The sequence below is a fragment of the Palaemon carinicauda genome, chromosome 41, assembly GCF_036898095.1.
Source record: "Palaemon carinicauda isolate YSFRI2023 chromosome 41, ASM3689809v2, whole genome shotgun sequence".
Lineage (NCBI taxonomy): Eukaryota > Metazoa > Arthropoda > Malacostraca > Decapoda > Palaemonidae > Palaemon > Palaemon carinicauda.
In genome coordinates, this window is record NC_090765.1 from 34,743,597 (window position 1) to 34,762,187 (window position 18,591).

At 36.0% G+C, this 18,591-nt stretch overlaps 1 protein-coding gene across 2 annotated transcripts in view; it reads left to right on the forward strand.

The window, feature by feature from the left end:
* LOC137632522 (spindle assembly abnormal protein 6 homolog) overlaps nt 1-18,591 on the forward strand; it is a 136,595-nt gene that overhangs the window by 83,076 nt on the left and 34,928 nt on the right. For both annotated transcript variants that reach the window (XM_068364499.1, XM_068364498.1), the window contains exons 9-13: nt 1,516-1,659; nt 3,819-4,026; nt 6,144-6,367; nt 8,434-8,543; nt 16,313-16,447. In XM_068364499.1, coding sequence (XP_068220600.1) covers nt 1,516-1,659; nt 3,819-4,026; nt 6,144-6,367; nt 8,434-8,543; nt 16,313-16,447 — 821 coding nt within the window. The remainder of the gene's footprint in view (nt 1-1,515; nt 1,660-3,818; nt 4,027-6,143; nt 6,368-8,433; nt 8,544-16,312; nt 16,448-18,591) is intronic.

Consider the following 18,591-nt stretch of genomic DNA (forward strand, 5'->3'; position numbering starts at 1 on the left):
ATCTACAGGACCTCCTTAAGTCTTTTGAGACCTCGAAGGAGCGTCGGTTGGCCACACCAGGTTGGAACTTAGACGTGGTTTTAAGGTTCCTGATGTCAGCAAGGTTCGAACCGCTTCAATCAGCCTCTTTTAAAGATCTCACTTTGAAGACTCTTTTCCTCGTCTGCTTAGCAACAGCTAAAAGAGTCAGTGAGATACACGCCTTCAGCAGGAACATAGGATTTACATCTGAAACGGCTACATGTTCCTTACAGCTTGGTTTTTTAGCTAAAAACGAACTCCCTTCTCGTCCTTGGCCCAAATCGTTCGAGATTCCAAGTCTGTCCAGTTTGGTTGGAAACGAACAAGAGAGAGTACTATGCCCAGTAAGAGCTCTTAAGTACTATTTAAGACGTACGAAGCCATTACGAGGACAATCAGAAGCTTTATGGTGCTCTATTAAGAAACCTGCTTTACCGATGTCGAAGAACGCAGTTTCTTATTACATCAGACTTTTGATTAGAGAAGCTCATTCTCATCTGAATGAGGAAGACCATGCTTTGCTGAAGGTAAGGACACATGAAGTTAGAGCTGTCGCAACTTCAGTGGCCTTCAAACAAAACAGATCTCTGCAGAGTGTAATGGATGCAACCTATTGGAGAAGCAAGTCAGTGTTCGCATCATTTTACCTTAAAGATGTCCAGTCTCTTTACGAGAACTGCTACACCCTGGGACCATTCGTAGCAGCGAGTGCAGTAGTAGGTGAGGGCTCAACCACTACATTCCCATAATCCCATAACCTTTTTTAATCTTTCTCTTGAAATGTTTTTATTGTTGTTTTTGGGTTGTACGGAAGGCTAAGAAGCCTTTCGCATCCTGGTTGATTTGGCGGGTGGTCAAATTCTTTTCTTGAGAAGCGCCTAGATTAGAGGTTGTGATGAGGTCCTTTAGTATGGGTTGCAGCCCTTCATACTTCAGCACCTAGGAGTCGCTCAGCATCCTAAGAGGATCGCGAGGCTCAGTAAGGAAGACGTACTTAAAAAGGCAGAGTAATTGTTCAAGTCGACTTCCTTACCAGGTACTTATTAATTTTATGTTTGTTATTTTGAATAACTGCTAAAATGAAATACGGAATACTTAGCTTCTAATGTTAACATGTATGCTGGTCTCCACCCACCCCCCTGGGTGTGAATCAGCTACATGATCACCGGGTAAGATTAATATTGAAAAATGTTATTTTCATTAGTAAAATAAATTTTTGAATATACTTACCCGGTGATCATGAATTAAAGGACCCACCCTTCCTCCCCAATAGAGACCTAGTGGACCGAGGAGAAAATTGGTTCTGTGTTGACAAGAAGTACTTGAGTACCTACTCGACAGATGGCGCTGTTGATGTACACCCCCACCTGTATAGCGATCGCTGGCGTATTCCGCCCGTAGGTTTTTTCTGTCGGGCAGCAGAGCTGCAGCTACATGATCACCGGGTAAGTATATTCAAAAATTTATTTTACTAATGAAAATAACATTTTTCAGCAAACCTTGGAAGAATCCTTGGAAGAAAGAAAGCAGAAAGTGGCCAAGAGGGAGAACTCTATTCAATTGATATATGCTGAACTGCAAAAGAGTTTGGACATAATTAAAAAGCTTCAGAAAAGATTGAGAGATGAACATATGAGAGTAAGTTTTTAATGCCAGGTTATTTGCATGGCAAATTGTTGTTTTGGTAAGCTTGCCACTATTGAGATGAAAGTCTGTTTTATAATTAGTTAGTGCTAAAAGTATTATTTTGAAAATTAGGTGATTTTGTGTACAACAATTGTTTTTTGCCATTTCCTTTTCATAAAAAAAAATATCTACAATGAGTTTAATATGATTGTAAATAGTTCTCTATCACATAGCTGATTATATAAGAACATTTTTTTCAGGCAGCAAAACAGTTCTGGCTTATTTACAGTAACTTGGAAACAAGCACTGTTGATTGTATGTTATTTCTTCTTTGGTTATTTGATTTCTGTTTAATGTGCAAGTAAGGCTATTTATGGGGTCACTGATTATAGTATATTGTGCCCTATACAATGCATTGCATATAGTCTTGAAGGGCTTTTTCAATTGCCCTTTTGACCCTAATTGCCCCCATTTTACTACTCCCTTCTTTTCAGTTGATTCTCAAGCTTTTCCTTTTCTGTCCTATCATCAGGACAAATGACTTGGTAATTTATTGGCATAAGCCCAGATTTAATTTAGTTTACTGTATTCATAAAAAGAGAATAAGGATGGATATTTGTCATTTCACCACTAAATCTCTGTTACCTGATGTAAAAAAGCAAGGAAATGTTTCATGAGTTATTGCTACTTCCAGTAGTAGACTTAATCTCAGGTAAAGTGATTGTTCTACAGGCACTAGAGTAATACATACACATATCACATATCCTGTAGCAAGTTGTACTATAGTTATTACTTGATAGTCTTTGCAGAGTTCCTGCTGGTCCTCGCTTTACCCTTTTTGAGTTTTTACTGTACCTTCTTTCACCATTTTTTTACTCCCTCTTGCTGTCCAACCTCTTAAACTTTCAGTTCCTAGTTTCCTTTCCTTCCTATTCCAATGAGACACGAGGCTCGGGACAATATTACCTGGTGGTTGAACAAGGAAAACCTCACCATTGGAGTTCCACTCAACTCTCTAGTTCTGGACATGAAACTATTCTCAGATGCATAGAAGGATGGGTGGTGAGCACATTTGATAGACCTGGTCATCTCAGGAGTGTGCTCAGAAGAAGAAATGCATCTGCACATCAACATCCTGGAAATGCAAGCAGCCTTTTTTGTGGTTCAAGCATTCCAAGAACATTTGAGGGGGCACTAGGTAGTGACAATGAGCGACAAGTGTACTGTAGTGGCTTACATCAACGAGAGAGCGGGCATGGTCTCACACCCTCTCTGCAAGCTGACAAAGTACAGGATCATCTGGGCGACATTCCACACCATAGAGTTGACAGCCAGATACATTTTGGGCAAGAGGAATGTACTAGCAGACGTATTCAGTTGCCTTTGGCAGTTTGTTATGGCAGAGGGATACTGTGCCTACATCCCTGCATAATGGATAGGCTTCATGCTCTATGAGGCTCTCTGGAGATAAACCTGTTTGCCATGTGGTTAAAAAGGTAGCTCCCTGTACTTTGCTTCCCCATTCCATATCCATGGTCCATGTTTGAAGACACCTTCCAACACCCTTGGAATCACCTGGATTTGTATGCCTTTTCTTTGGTCAGAGGGTATAGAAAGAATTTTGTCTTTTGCTAATCTTTGAAAACTTGCTCTTCATAGATATAGGCAATGTGACCTATTGGTTTCATCAAAATAATTGAAGATAGCACATAATAATAGTCTGAGGCCTGTAACATTCATATTGCCTCTCTGCCATGATGACCTATGGCACTTTTCCAGGGAGCCTTGTTTTTCCCAACTTTAGCATTGAGATGTTCCAGCAAGAAACTGTCTGTTCTCTTGATGATTTGTATCACTGCAAACAAGATACAATAAAAGTTGGCTTTAGATATTTTGTCTGTATTCAATATTTGCCATGACTAATGAATGTTGAGAAACGTTTTGGCAGTGGAATATGCCAGGTGGTAATTGTTTCAGTGATGTCTCTGGAACCTTCAGGTGCCCATAAATGTACAGTAGATAATGGAATGTAGATAACTCATTTCAACTCTAAGAGCCTACAAAGGATAAAGTGGGCTTAAAAACTCTTAACGTCAGTGATGATTGTATGCCCTATTACCCATATACAGTAAAGGAGTTATCATATTGATATATTATCATTTACTTTTCAGAATAAAGTTCAAGAGGCTGCTTTGATAGAGCAAGAAAAGGTTGTTGGGGAAAAAGACTCAAAATTATCAGCACTAAATGAGCAATTGAATGAAATAACAACTAAGTTCTCAAAACTTAGAGATGATAATGAAAAACTTCACAAAGAGCATAGCGAATCAGTGGAAAAAATTCAGGAGCAGGACAAAATTTTAAAGACAAATGAAAATGGTAAGTAAAAATTATAAGATTTGTAATACATGCAAGTCACTTTGAACCTTTGCAAGGTTGAATAATTAAGAGGGTACTGGTTATTTTGAATATCTTTTCTATACATAATTTATTTTATTAAGCATTTTGCCATATATTGCAGATTAGTACTGAATATATATTTGATTTAACAAAGCTGTAATTATCACAAAGTTGATCCCCGCTACAAGGGGAGTTGCTTTCTCACCTTTCAGACTCCCTTATTTTTCTGCTGCTGTGTTTATCCTGTTTACACACATTTATTAAGTCTGGTATAATTATATTAGTTTTTCATTCTTAGCAATTAGCATGTTATGAACATTCAGTATTCTCTATAAAATGGATATGAGATGTTAATGTATAATAATTTCATGATATTTTTATTGCTATCAAATGTAAATTATGAAAGTGAGAGTGGATTTTTCTTGTAGTGAAAGTTTGAGTCAATATTTACTAGATGAATCTACCCCCAAAATAAGTCAGCACCTTGACCATTTGTTTGCTGTTGAAGGTTCATCATTACTTTTTCTTTTATTCTCTGTCCCTGCTCCTTTCTTGACTCTTTTAACTATCTTTCTATCAATTATTTATATCTTCCATCATTTTTGCTTTCTATCAAGCACTATTTCTTTAGCTTCCATTATTGAAGTTAATTCTTTAAACATGTTCCATACCTGTTATTTAGCCCCCTTTGGCTACACAAAATATTTAAATGTTACAGTTTTCTTTGTTGTTAGTGAATTCATGGCTTAGATTTTAAAATGATATCACAGAAATACTGATAAATGTATGTTTCTTGTCACCTTAAGTTTTGTCTTACGTTTTACTTTTTTTATTGGTTGTAGTCTGATGTTTAGGAGCTCTCCTAAATGTCTTTACAGCGTTTTGCCTTTGTTATTTATTATATCAATTCTCAAAATGTTAAAGGAACATCGGGGTCAATGACCTTAGATGTCAGGATGCTTGAAAACTTTAAATCAGTCACTGTTAGAGGAACATCCATTTATTTACACAAGATATTTAATGTTAATGTAATTAGTTGTGTTGTTATTTTGTACATTCCTGAAACTATTTACCAATTACAGTACTTTACTCCGGATAGCAAGGTTGGTAGCGTCGCGGATCTCTATTATAGAGGTCCCGAGTTCGGTCCCCGCCAGGGACGTGAATACCGTGAGACCTTCTACCGGGGGGTACTCCCACGTGGCGCCTGGGGGGGAGGTTAGAGGGGACTAGTGATAGTCCCTGCTGGCTAATGGTCGCCCGAGGAGGACGATGTAAATCGTCTCTGTGGAGACCTAAAACCCGCAACTTTAACTTTTAACTTTTTAGTATGTTTAACAGCATAGGAAAGGTCTGACCTATCATGGCTTAATATAGTATGACCTAAGAATTGTTTCCTTAAGATGTACATTGTGTTGAATCTAATCAATCAACACATTCTTGCATTTTTATTTGGGTAATCCTTGCTAACTGTTTCTCAGACCCAAGTTATGCAACGCCATTAAGTTTGTTAAGACTTCGGAGAATCTCTCGCAAATATTCCTTGCCTAAACCCTCTTCTCTCTTCTTGGCTTTTGCTTTGCCATCCAATAGGCTGAGGTCTTACTCCATTGGCAAGCTTCCTTCCTTAATATTCTCTCCTGGGGCTAAACCCTATTTCTCCCCCCTTGTTTTCCTTAATTACTAGAGCAAGATAAAAATTTGTGAAGGGCTTTTATAGTAAACTTTGTACCAAAAAGAGAAAAGAGAAAAATATGGGCAAGAATTTTGCTAAAGTAAAGTGATTCAACTCAAGAAAACAGAGAAAGTGAGAGGGTAGATCAGATTTAAGTAAGTGCACCTATGCACTTATTTCCTATCCTCACTGAGCTATTTTCCTTGTTGGAGAGCATGGGGTTATAATATACTGCTTTTTTATTGAGGGTTGTAACTTAGCTAGTGATGATAATAATAGTAACTGTATTGGTTCTTAATAGTATTACCAACAACAATATTTTTGCATTCTATGGGCTGTGAGAGTTTAGATATGTAACTCACTGGACATGTCAAATGTCATGGTAATCATAAGGCTAATTTTTCACGTTTTCCAATTACAGTTATTGCATGGTTGAACAAGCAATTAAACGAGGCAGAAATATCAGGAGCAGTCATAAAACGAGCACCTCTGACAGAAGCGTATCTTACATCGCATAATGTCCCATCTCATGGGTTTGTAGGCCTTCCTCATGGGATTGTATCCCATTCTACACCTATGTCCAGTAATTCACAATCCTATCCTGTTGTTTCAAGTGGGTGGTCAGGAGGCACACACAGTACCCTGGTTAGTCATAACAGTTTTTAATATTATTTTTTTTGTTAAGGTTAATGTTTACATATTTTGCCAATATATTTAAGAAAAATAGTGTCACCATGGAGTCTAATAGTCTTAAGAGTTATTTTGTTCCTACACTTGTACAAACCATCCTTTGGAATAGGAAATGTCTTCAGCAGTGGAACAGCTGTTGAATTTGTGAACAAGGTAGTTAACGGTTCGTGGTAAGCGCAGGGAAAATTGGTCCAACTAACAGGTTTATGTTGAAAACTACCATCAAACCACAACCTCTTTGTGCTGGTTTTAGTTTTTATGATTGTTCGCAATCATCCCTACATGTCAATTGTAGATCCTAGTATCCTTTTCCCAAAGAGGTGTGTATCTACAATGCAAAATTAGCCTTTATATATTCCCCCTTGGGTAGGTATTTTACGACTGTTTCACGTGATACTGTACATCATAAAACCTCTTCCCCAAAATGCTCATAAGGATCTTTGTAATAAAAGAACTTTATGTTTACATAATTTCATAGGATGTTACTAAATTTATTCCAATTCACTTGATGAAAACACTTTCACTAAAAAACTCCTATTTATTAAGTATAAAATTTTTGAAACATGGCTGTTTTGAAATGACATCACTTTTTTTCCAACTTCCATGTATGTATGATGCTATTCAATCTATTCGTTCTGGACCCTAATGTATTTCGTACTCCACGTTAGATATTTCACACTGTAATAAAAGACAAAGCATTAGATTTTTAGAAGTTGTAGTAGATTTATCAGAAATCACAATTCATTTACGTAATTGGCATATATATGACTGAGCAATTACATAATTATAATAAACATAAATACTGCTATTATTACTCATATCACCATAATTATTTTAGGCTCTTAATACATACATAATAATCTTCACCTCTAGAGATTATTTCCAACATTGTCTAACAGATTAAGACAAAAGTCTGCAGCTGTAGACCAGACAGGAGAACGGTACTCCAAAAAAGGTAGAACGAAAGAAATATGACATTTCCTCGGGATAGGTTAATCTGTGGAAGTTTCAGAAAACAAGAATTGTTCAAGATGGATCTCCGGGCTTATTCAGCCTACTGTTCCTATTAGAGAAGTCAACTGGTGTTGAAGAGTGGTCATCAACCTCTTTCCCCTAAGCTAGTTTATTTAGCAAAGCAAGTTCAGGATGGAAATGGTACGGATTCCTTGTGCTTTCATTTGATGTGAAGGACGCATGCTTCCAAATACCCGTTAGTGGATCCTCCTGGAAGTACCTCCGCATCCTCCTTGAAGCGCACTTCTTGGTTAGCTGCACCTTCAGAGGCACCACCAATTCATGAATCTGCTTACACTTCAGGATTAAAGAATACGTACTTGGCATATCTTCTGATTGAAAGGTTTTTTATGAAGATCTGTACAGAAGATATCTGGGCACCTGCAACAGTCGTCTACATCTGTCAACCACAGAAAGCGGGCCATCTTCTACGGTTGGTTTTGTAGAAGAGGTACTTTTCCAGTTGGAGCATCTCTAGCTCAGATTGCAGGCTTCCTCATCTAACTTTGCCAAGAGAATTCCTCTAAGCCAAGGCAGAAATAAGTAAATAAAAAGGCAATCCTCAAAATATCTAGATGTGCTGTAAAACATCCTATAAGTCTAAAAAATAGTGTGAATAGTGCACCCAGTGGTAGGGAGAAAGAGTGACTATACAGTAGTAGATAATTGTGAAGTAACTGAGGATTCCAGATGCATGCACTCTTATCTATAACCAGTTTTCTGACTACCAATTTCTTTGCAGAAACTAGTGTCTGAGAAAGTTCATCATCCTTGAGTTTGGGCTATTATGAGTAATGTTTTTTTATGAAACATCAGTAAATTGAATAAAGACACCATAAAGAAGTAATAATTATGCAGTATGTGTTAAATAACTTGAAGAAAATGACTCGGACAAGTATAGGTTAAACTGTAACAGTTATGTTAAATTATCATTCACCATAATCTAGAAAATTGTGAACAAAGAATTCCCAAAGCCTTTTTAAAATCTACATACATTTTTTTTCCAGAGTTCAGTTCGTCAAATTGGTAACATTCCTCCAATACCTGAAGAAATAAGCCCACGTCCTTCTGACATATCACCACCACTCAAAGATTTGTCACCACCTGATAAAGAAAAGTAAGTAACATTGCATTGTAAAATTATTCTGATTATATTTTGTATTTTGATGGCCTTTCTTGTGAACTTGGATGATATTCATCCTTTTCTATACTACTGCCTATGCTTTTCACCATGATAAAGTTATTCGATTTCAGATTTCACATACTGTATTTTATCAGCTTTTCTCAAGATCTCTTAACATTGTGCATGGCCATTTTAATCCTTGGCTTTGTGCGAAATTACATATTTGTTTCTCCCTTATGATTTCATTCTCTTAGCTAGACCTAGTCATAATATTCTCAAAACCAGCTGGTCATTTGTTTGTTGCACATTAGATTTCTTCTTTCCAGTATCCCATCTAATAGCTTGTCCCGAAATTCTTTTCTTGTGGTGTTCTTCATTGTGATTATTAAACTAAAAACACTCATTACTCAATTGTCTTACCTAAGAACAATTTTTTTTTGTACCACTTCCATCTGTCTTACCTAAGAACAGATTTTTTTGTACCACTTCTATCTTTTTTAAGAACAAATTTTTTTTTGCACCACTTCTATCACATTAAACATTTCTTTGACCAATATGCCTACTGTACTTTTGTATTTCATCACCATTTCACCAAAGTTAATATTTTTGCTTTATTAATGATGCTTTTTAGCATGATCTTTAATAACTTCCTGAGCACATCAACATCCACATTTTTTCGTGTCGGCATTTCCATCACTTCCCTAATTCTTCCCATTATTGTGTGAATATGTATAGTGCTCATTTTTAATGAGCTTGCTATCTTTTTGTCTGGATCAGAAATAATTTGCACCCTCTGTTTATTAAAGGCTTTTTGGTACTAGGGGCCTTTTTATGGAAAAAAAATTAATTACTCGCTTGTAATTATTAACTATGGCACCAGATAACACCAAGCTGATGTTGGTAAGTGAAGTAGTTAATAAATAAAAGAAAATTCATTTTTTATCACTAATACAAGTTTATGAAAATTAAAATGCCACTTTCTCTAAAAAGAAAAGTATTTAATCAGATGGTCCTACCAGTATTAACTTGTTCATCAGAAACTTGGAACCTTACTAAAGCCTTAGAACATAAGCTGGTTACAACTCAAGGAGCTAATAGAAAGAATACTGATGAGAATACAGTAACAGTAATAGTCAGAAAAAGAGTAGCATGGATATGAGAGCAAACTAAAATAGCGCATATTCTAATTACATGTAAGAAACAGAAATGGACATGGGAAGGACAGATAATATATGGACATTAAGATTAACAGGATGGGTCCCCAGAAATTGTTAAGGAAGTAGGGGAAGGAAGAGAAGACAAATATATTGATGAGCTTAGAAAGTTTGCAGGTGCCAAGGCACCAGCCACAATTTTGGAATACTACCGCTGGAGAGTTATTGAGTCCTTTATCTAGCCAGAGAGTACTGCATTGGACCCCTCTCTCTGGTTCATTTTCCTTTGCCTACACATACCAAATAGTCCGGCTTATCATTTCCACATTCTCCTCTGTCCTTATACACCTGAAAACACTGAAAATACCAAATAATTCTTCACTCAAGGGTTTAACTATTGCACTGTAATTGTTCAGTGGCTACTTTCCTCTTGGTAAGGGTAGAAGAGACTCTTCAGCTATGGAAAGCAGCTCTTCTAGGAGAAAGACACTCCAAAATCAAACCATTGTTCTGTACCATTGTCTTCCACTGTCTTAGGATAGAGTTTTCTTGTTTGAGGGTACACTCAGGCACAGTATTCTGTCTTATTTCTCTTCCTCTTTTTTTCTTGAAGTTTTTATAGTTTATATATGAAAGATCCAATTTAATGTTTTTACTGTTCTTAAAATAGTTTATTTCAAGTGTTCATGACTTCTTTTGTAGTTTATTAATTTCCTGGTTTCCTTTCCTCACTGGGCTATTTTTCCTTGTCGGAGCCCTTGGGCTTATAGCATCCTGCTTTTCCAACTAGAGTTGTAGATTAGCTTGTAATAATAATTAATAATAATCATAGACTGGGATAGAAAGACCATAAGCAGACATGAGTACAAGGACTTTTCTGAGGCCTTTGTCCTGTAGTGGACAAGTTACAGCTGATGATGATAATAACGCAAGCTTACAGGTTTTAATAACAAACATGAAGCAGAGTTATTAGACTTCCCTTCTACCAAAGACCATAATTTATTTGCTTTGTGAAAATATAAAACGTAGGCAGATAAGTCTTAGTATTGATAACTACATTAGAAAACATTGTAGAATGAGCATTAACTGAATTTACCGGAATTAGCCTATCCGGATACCATTCCGTTATAAGCTTACGTAATGCTTGAAATGGTGAGTCCTCCCAATCAACATCAGCTTCATCTTCTTGGTCAAGTTCTAATGCATCTGCAGACCTGAATAATCCAACTTGACTGTTTGCTTACTACTAGTGGTAACTTCTGAAAAAGAAAAAAAAGATTTTCTATTGGCCTATCCTTCACTCGCCGTAAAAAAACTGCCTCTCAAAACATTATATGTACAACCGTTTATGGCCTATAGCCAAAAATCTCCTATTTTCTGTATTGGGTTCCATAGGGACCATGTGGTACATCATGTAAATAATGGTATGTAAGGGTTACTCATGAGTGCTTTATTTAGTAGGCGTATGGATTTTTGGATCCCAATTACCCTCCCAGTCTTGTCTCAGAATCCTATAGATGTTTAGAATTGACTGGATTGCAGAAATCTGATGATTTTGCAATGGAAGGGCCTGAAGTATTTTGAAAAACTGAGGCTTGTAATGAAGGTATCGGCCTTATAATATTCTTTGTATTAATATAACCCTTAATCACTGGTACACTAAAACCATTAGGCAACACTTGATGTGTTATTCTAGGGGTTAGATCAGGGAAGGATAGGCTAGTATCCTTGTCTCTTTCTGCGGACATGTTAAAATTTTCAGATTGCATGAACTAGGCAAATTTAACAAAAGGCATATGAAGCTCATTACCACCAATCCCTGATAGCTCAGTAATAACCTGAGAGATTTCGTCATCATCCCTACTGTAATCCACTAACCTAGACTTCTTGGGCTTTTCCCCTGAACTACAAGATGCTTTTCTTTTACATAAGTTTGGAGTCTGACTGAAAGATTTAGTCAAAAGCTGAACATATTGCTGCATTAGAGAAACCAGTCAACTTTCTCACTCAGAACAGCTATTCTCCAAATCACAATTCTGCCCTCGATACTTGAAACAAAGTGAACGTAGCACCACTTCACCCAGTAATGACTTCTTTGAACAATTAGTTGAATAATACATATCAAAGTCAGTAAAATACATCCCCCATTAATATTAAGTTACCACCTACTATGAGATTCAGGGCCTTTGTAACACGGTTTTTTCGCAATAATTTTTTATCTATGAATTTCATAAATATAACGCTTCTTCAGAATGCACATTATATCTACACATAAATTTTGACTATATTCTGCATTACGTAGGTTGAATAAATTTGGTACTTATAATGTAAAAGTTACGTATTTTGAAAACCGGCCAACTTACTCAGAGAAAATGTTTCGAACGCACTCGTTACGTAACTTATGGCGGCATTTCTTCCCTCTTTCTCGATCGATGATTGGCCATACGTAACGAAGGCTATACCTCTGCCAACAATGACACAAAAGTTTAAATAAAAGCAAAGCAGTACACCTTTATGAACTCTGAAACCTCTCCAATAATAATTATCATAATGAACAAACCAACAAAATATGTTAATAAATACAAAAACACCTCGATTATTAGTCTAACTCCCAAAATAAGTTTCCTAAGAAATTACAGTCTACTTTATAGGTCACAATCAGATTGACAAGGTGTAGGGTATAGTTGGTAATTTTCAAAAACGTAGTAGACAAGCTTGATTTGATAACTGCTATATCCAATGTCAAGCAATTTTTATTTATTGTCTATCTACCTACCTATTTACTGGAAAAAAAAATAGCCTGTACCGTATTTTGGCTTTAAACTTTCACCAATAATTATCGTCAGAATGATGACACAATGAGGCTCCAACCACTTTGGCCTGGTTATAATTCAGGATAACACTGAAGGCTATCATGGGCATTGTTGGATCAGAAAATTTAAATTCTGACTATAAAAACTCATTTCTCGAGTAGTTTTAAGAAGTGCTAAATGATCCTCAAGGATCCCAGCAGTTGGCGTAAACGTTTAATTCATGTATACTACTGTTGCGGCACTACTGCTACAGTAGTATTACTACGCTAGCACAGATACCCCACCCGCATTTATGTATCGTTCCGCCATTCATAAAGTCTTTGTCATGTTTTTTCACTGTGCAATAAGCCATGGCTTCCTCAGACATTAAGTTTAACATTAGATGATAAGTTATTTCGTTAAGCTGACAAATTATAGCAACTGGGTATGTTATTGCCGATGTTGAAGCTAAAGATAAAGTATGGTATCATTCCTTAATTGCATTTTCATCTTTACTATTATTTGTTTTGCTACATGTAGTAATTATTTTAAAGGATAAGTGAATTATGTTCACTTTACTTCTATAAATTCCCATTAGATGTACAAATAAAAGTCCTAAAACTATTCATGATTTATTTACAAAATGCAGTCATGCCCAAAACATAGCCAACACGGTCGTACGGCCTAAGAAGAAGAAGAAAAAATTATATTGGATGATCCGTTGGTCTGATGGAGAGTTTAGCACAAAATTCGTATTTTAACAGAAGTAGTTATATAAAGACTGTTTACATACAATCTCTCTCTTTCTCTCTCTCTCTTGGTGGCATAGTGAATAGTTAATGGAAATGTTCAAAAGCCTGAATGACATTACAAGTATTATAATCATGTTACGCTAAATACAAATCAGACCATAAACATTGGATTTAAACTAGAAACTGAATAATTACCTATTCAGGCTATACAGTAGTAAATATGGCCACGGGCTTTTTCTTGACTGTATAAAGTTGCAAGTCGTAAGACAAATGCAGTTTTGCAACCACGGGGGCAATTCCAAATCCTGTTAGCCATTCTTGACTGTTATGGGTTTTAGAGCCGATGGAACAAGGTGAATGGGTGTCTGGTGGATGGGCGGGGCAAAATTTTGTCAAAAGGTGTTTACATTGCTTACGTAATGAATGTTTTCGACTCTTGGCTCATTATCACTGGCCATGGCGTCGGCTAGATAATTTTTACTCTATAAAAATTAAAACTATCGGGTTTAGGTTATTGATAATGCTGACAAAATTTGTGTGTGGTTGTAAAATATACATATGTGAACTTTCAGCAACATCCGATGCTTTGATAAGGAGCAAAGTCCAAAGAACCGTGTTACAGAGGCCCTGAATCTCGAGTGTGCGACATTATAGCTAGGTCCAAAAGAGCTAGGCCCTAAAGAGCTAGTACAATTGAGCTAGTGCAACAAAATAGCTAGTTCCATAATAGCTAGTACCAAAATCGCTAATGTGACAAAATAGCTAGTTATACATTTGAGCTGGTACAAAATGAGCTGTTAACCAAAAATAACTAGTTTCAAGAAAATGGAATGTTATTTCTACTTCATTTTTTCTTTTAATCTTTTTCTTATCTATGGAGAAAAAAGTTAGTAGTATTCCACCCTTCATCATGGAAGTTATAAAGTCCCAGAAAGGAAAAGATTTAATTGGCTACGATGGATATTTGTACCGAAAAAATACAACGAACAAAACCAGCCAGAACTGGAGATGTGTAATGAAGGATTGTAGAGGAACATTGAAAACTGCGCCGAACTACCAAGAAAAGTGTGAAGTAAAAATTGGACAAGAACATAATCATGCCCCAGATCTCGTGAGGCAAAGTGTTACAATTGCTTTAGGGAAAATGAATGAGCAAGCTTCAAATTGTAGTGCACCACCACGAAGAGTTATTCCTGTTGTAGTACAAGAGCTGGATGACAAAGCAATGGCTAATGTCCCTAAAAAAAGAGCGCTCCAAAAACGTATTCAACGTAGACGTAAGGTTGAAGGCCATTTTCCTGAACCTTTATCAATTAACGAATTGATAATTCCAGAAGAATTTAAAACTTTTACTTTAAACGGAAAAACAGAACCCTTCTTACTGAGTGATGTAACAAGTGATTCAAAACGAATAATCATATTTGCAAGCCAGCATATGCTCGATCAACTTGCTAATTCGAAAATATGGATGTGTGATGGCACTTTCAAAGTCGTTCCTAGATTATTTTATCAATTATATACGATCCATGTTGTTAGAGAAAACTATCTTTTTCCATGTGTTTAAGTTATGATGCCTGATAAGGCACAGTCAACGTATGAACGAGTATTTCAGATTTTGAAAGACAAGCGCCCAGACTGTGACCCTGCAAACGTAACATTAGATTTAGAAAAGTCTGCTATCAATGCTTTCATGACAGTGTATCCTGATGCAAACATAAATGGATGTTTCTTTCATCTATCACAGTCAATATAGAGAAAAATACAAGTCACGGGATTATCAAATAGCTATATATCTGATGCCAACTGCCGTCTTTATTGCAAGATGCTGGCTGCTTTGGCGTTTCTAAATCCAGATGAAGTGACAGATGCATTCGAAGAGCTAAATGAAGACCTCGAACGTCTGCAATTGGATGAAGAAATGCAAATATTATATGACTATTTCGAAGACACATACATTGGTAGACGACAGAGAAGAGGAAGAAGAATACCCTTATTTCCCATCGAATTGTGGAACGTCCGGGAAAGAACACAAAACGACAGAACAAGGACAAATAACAAGTTAGAGGGATGGCATCGCGCTATTCAGGGAATGTATGACACTGCTCATCCAACCGTATGGCGCTTTTTTCAAGGAATTAAAAAAGAAGCAGCACTTCAGAGAAGCAATCTAATTGCGTATATCAGTGGGCAGCAATTACCTGCCAAAAGAAAGACTAAGGAAATTAACGATAGACTGAAAAACTTGATTAGCAAGCACACAAATAATGATATATCTACTAAAGATTTTTACGAGGAATAAGCTATAACATAACATATTAAAGGTTAAAGTTTTATTTGTTTTTTAACATTTTCAGTTATTTTTCTACTTAATTTCTAGCCATGACTGCTGTTTTTTATCTATTTCTATACTGAAGTGTGTTAGTTGAAACAATTATTGATATGTGAAAGTTTTATGTAATAAAGTTTTATATAAATATTGATTAAAATCTGTTCTGCTGTAAATAATAAATATGATGAGACATAAAAAAATATATTTTTTACTTTCTACCTCAGTAATCAACGTAAACACACACACACACACACACACACACACACACACACACACACACTGTTTTAGCAAGACTACAATTTTTCAAAACAAGCTATTTTGGTTAACAGCTCTTTTTGAACCAGCTATTTTGTCACAATAGCGATTTTGGTACTAGCTATTATGGAACTAGCTATTTTGTCGCACTAGCTCAATTGTACTAGCTCTTTTGGGCCTAGCTCTTTTGGACCTAGCTCTTCTGGATCGCTCCCCTGAATCTCATAGTAGGTTACAGGTTGAGGTAAGCAACACATGAAAACAAAGTTTTTAGGCCATACACTGCATTATAATTTCAATACTCCACTAAAGGGGGCAAGGTTGCAGTGAAAGAAAATGAAAATTTTTTAGATAGACTTTGACATTTAAACAGCTTTGAGAAGGAAGCCACATGAACCTCAGGTGAGATGTAGAAATAATAATTTCTAATGCTACCCATTTTTTTTTTATCAATTATTTTACTGTTTTAATTTTTTTTCAGTGTTGGCGGGTTGGACCCTAAGTATTTAGAACCAGCAAAATCTGCGGCCATACATGTTCATGGGTTACTTCGAGCAGACTATAACCGCGCAAAGCATCCAGAATCTAGTGGAAAATTAGGATTAGTTGATAATAAGTAAGCTTAAATACTTGAACAGTGTTGGTTATTATTTAGAAAGTTACATTAGAATATAAAACATTTCAGTACAGTACTACAAAATGTTGTCAACTAAATTTTGTCCATTATGACATTGTGCCAAACATTAACCCTTTTACCCCCAAGCTATTTGGAACTTTCCAACCCTTAACCCCCAGGAATTTTCTTTTTCAAGCACATTTTGCAATATATTTTTTCTAAATTGCGCTAACAGCCTTAATTTTTGTCATAGAGAGGTCAGGTTGGTCTCATTATTTTGGAAAATGATGGAAGTTTCTAATAAAGTTATCAAAAATATGCAAAAAGATGTAATTAGCAGTTTTTTGCAAGGATGTACTGGTACGTCCATGGTGGTAAAGGGATGAGTTTTGTGAAACGTACCATTACGTCCATTGGGAGTAAAAGGGTTAATATTTTTTAATCTTGTATCAAGTTGTTTCCCAGAAAATTTCTATTATTTTTTATGAATCTTACCTGTGAGTTATAATGCTAATACTGTATCTATGAAGTACGAATGCAAGGGTTGCTTTACATTATCCACATTCTGGTATTGGGTCATAAGAGCCATTCATTGAGTACCCTTTGGTCAAAGGAGTTTGGTTTAAAGACAAGATACTATTACATCAGCGTGGTTTTATTTTTCTTTCTTTTTTCTCCCAATGAAGAACACCATAGTCTAACATGGTTTGATCTTATTGCATTTGTTTTCACATTCATTTTTCCACAATGTCTACTATTTATCTAATATGATGGATTTTGATTTAGTAATAAATCATCGTAATAATGCTTAGATATGCAGGGATAAATCTAACATATTTCAGAATTTATATCAGTCATATAATTTGTGGAATGAAACTTAATTTATTGAACAAAGAGATTTCTAGAGTTACTGAGAATTACAGATTTTTGTAGTGGCTTGTTTTTAAATATTTAACTTAGCCGGTGAATATATAATAGCTGCAACTCTGCGGCTCGACAGAAAACACACTAAAAAAACTCGCGAGCGATCGCTATGAAGGTTGCGGGTGTGCCCACCAGCGCCAACTGTCGGCCAGATACCACTCTTGAATGTAAACAAAACCTTCAATTCTTCTCTGTCGACGTTGACGACAAGACGTATCAATACTCGCTATAGAACCTGGAGTTTTCTCAACATATTTGGTGAAGTACTTCATTTTGGTTTGAGCTTTCGCAGTGCAGGTGTTTTATCTTCATCTTAAACCTTGAACTCGTTTTTGGATAGATTTAAATTTTGATGACAAAGAGAGTAAGGACTTTCTTTGACTTTTAAATGGCCGACCCTTCCCTTAGACGGAAGTGTGTTTAGGCTTTTAGCAATTATCTTATCACGTTATGAATGAATTATAGATTTTCCTCTATATATTTTATATCTCACCGCCTTTATTAGGCATCTTCGATTAACTTTCCATTTATAATAAACATCAAAATAAATTTTAATGATTTGTTTATATGCGACCTTTCCTGAGAGTAGGCGGTCCTAACTTGGAAACCGAAGTTAAACAACGTTCAGCCCTTTCAATCGTAAATAGCTTTTAAAGAGCTAATGATTTAAAACTTTTTAAATGAATATTTTTTAATAGATATTTTATGAAAGATTTTCTTTGAATAGTCTTCGTACTGTTTCAAAGATGAACTAACGTTTAGTTTATTTATGCTACGCAGTTTGCGCTCTATCGTTACGATAGAGAGAGAGAGTATCACGGTTTCACTTTGCAGAAAGAGTAAATCGATTCTGACGTTTTGTTCATTCTTCTTTCAAAGCTTAAATGTTTTAAATTCTATTTTAAAGGAACTTTTTAATTGAAAAACCTTTCAGTTTTTTCCTTTGGTCAAATAACATGTTTTTTTGACGAAACGTAAGTGGGCTCTTCTCTTAGGTGCGAAATCAAGAAAGAGAGAGAGAAAGAGATAGAGACGGAGGGAGAGAGAGGAGAGAAAACGTTTCCGTTCAAGCGGCTAACGTTGTTCTCGAGTTACTCTCGTCCCTAGTCTCTGTACGGGGAGAAAGGATAAAACGTTTTTAGTTTTTTATTCTCGTCCCCAGGCAATGTACGGTGAGAGATTGAAAACGTACTTTTGAATGAACTAGTGTTTAGTCTCTT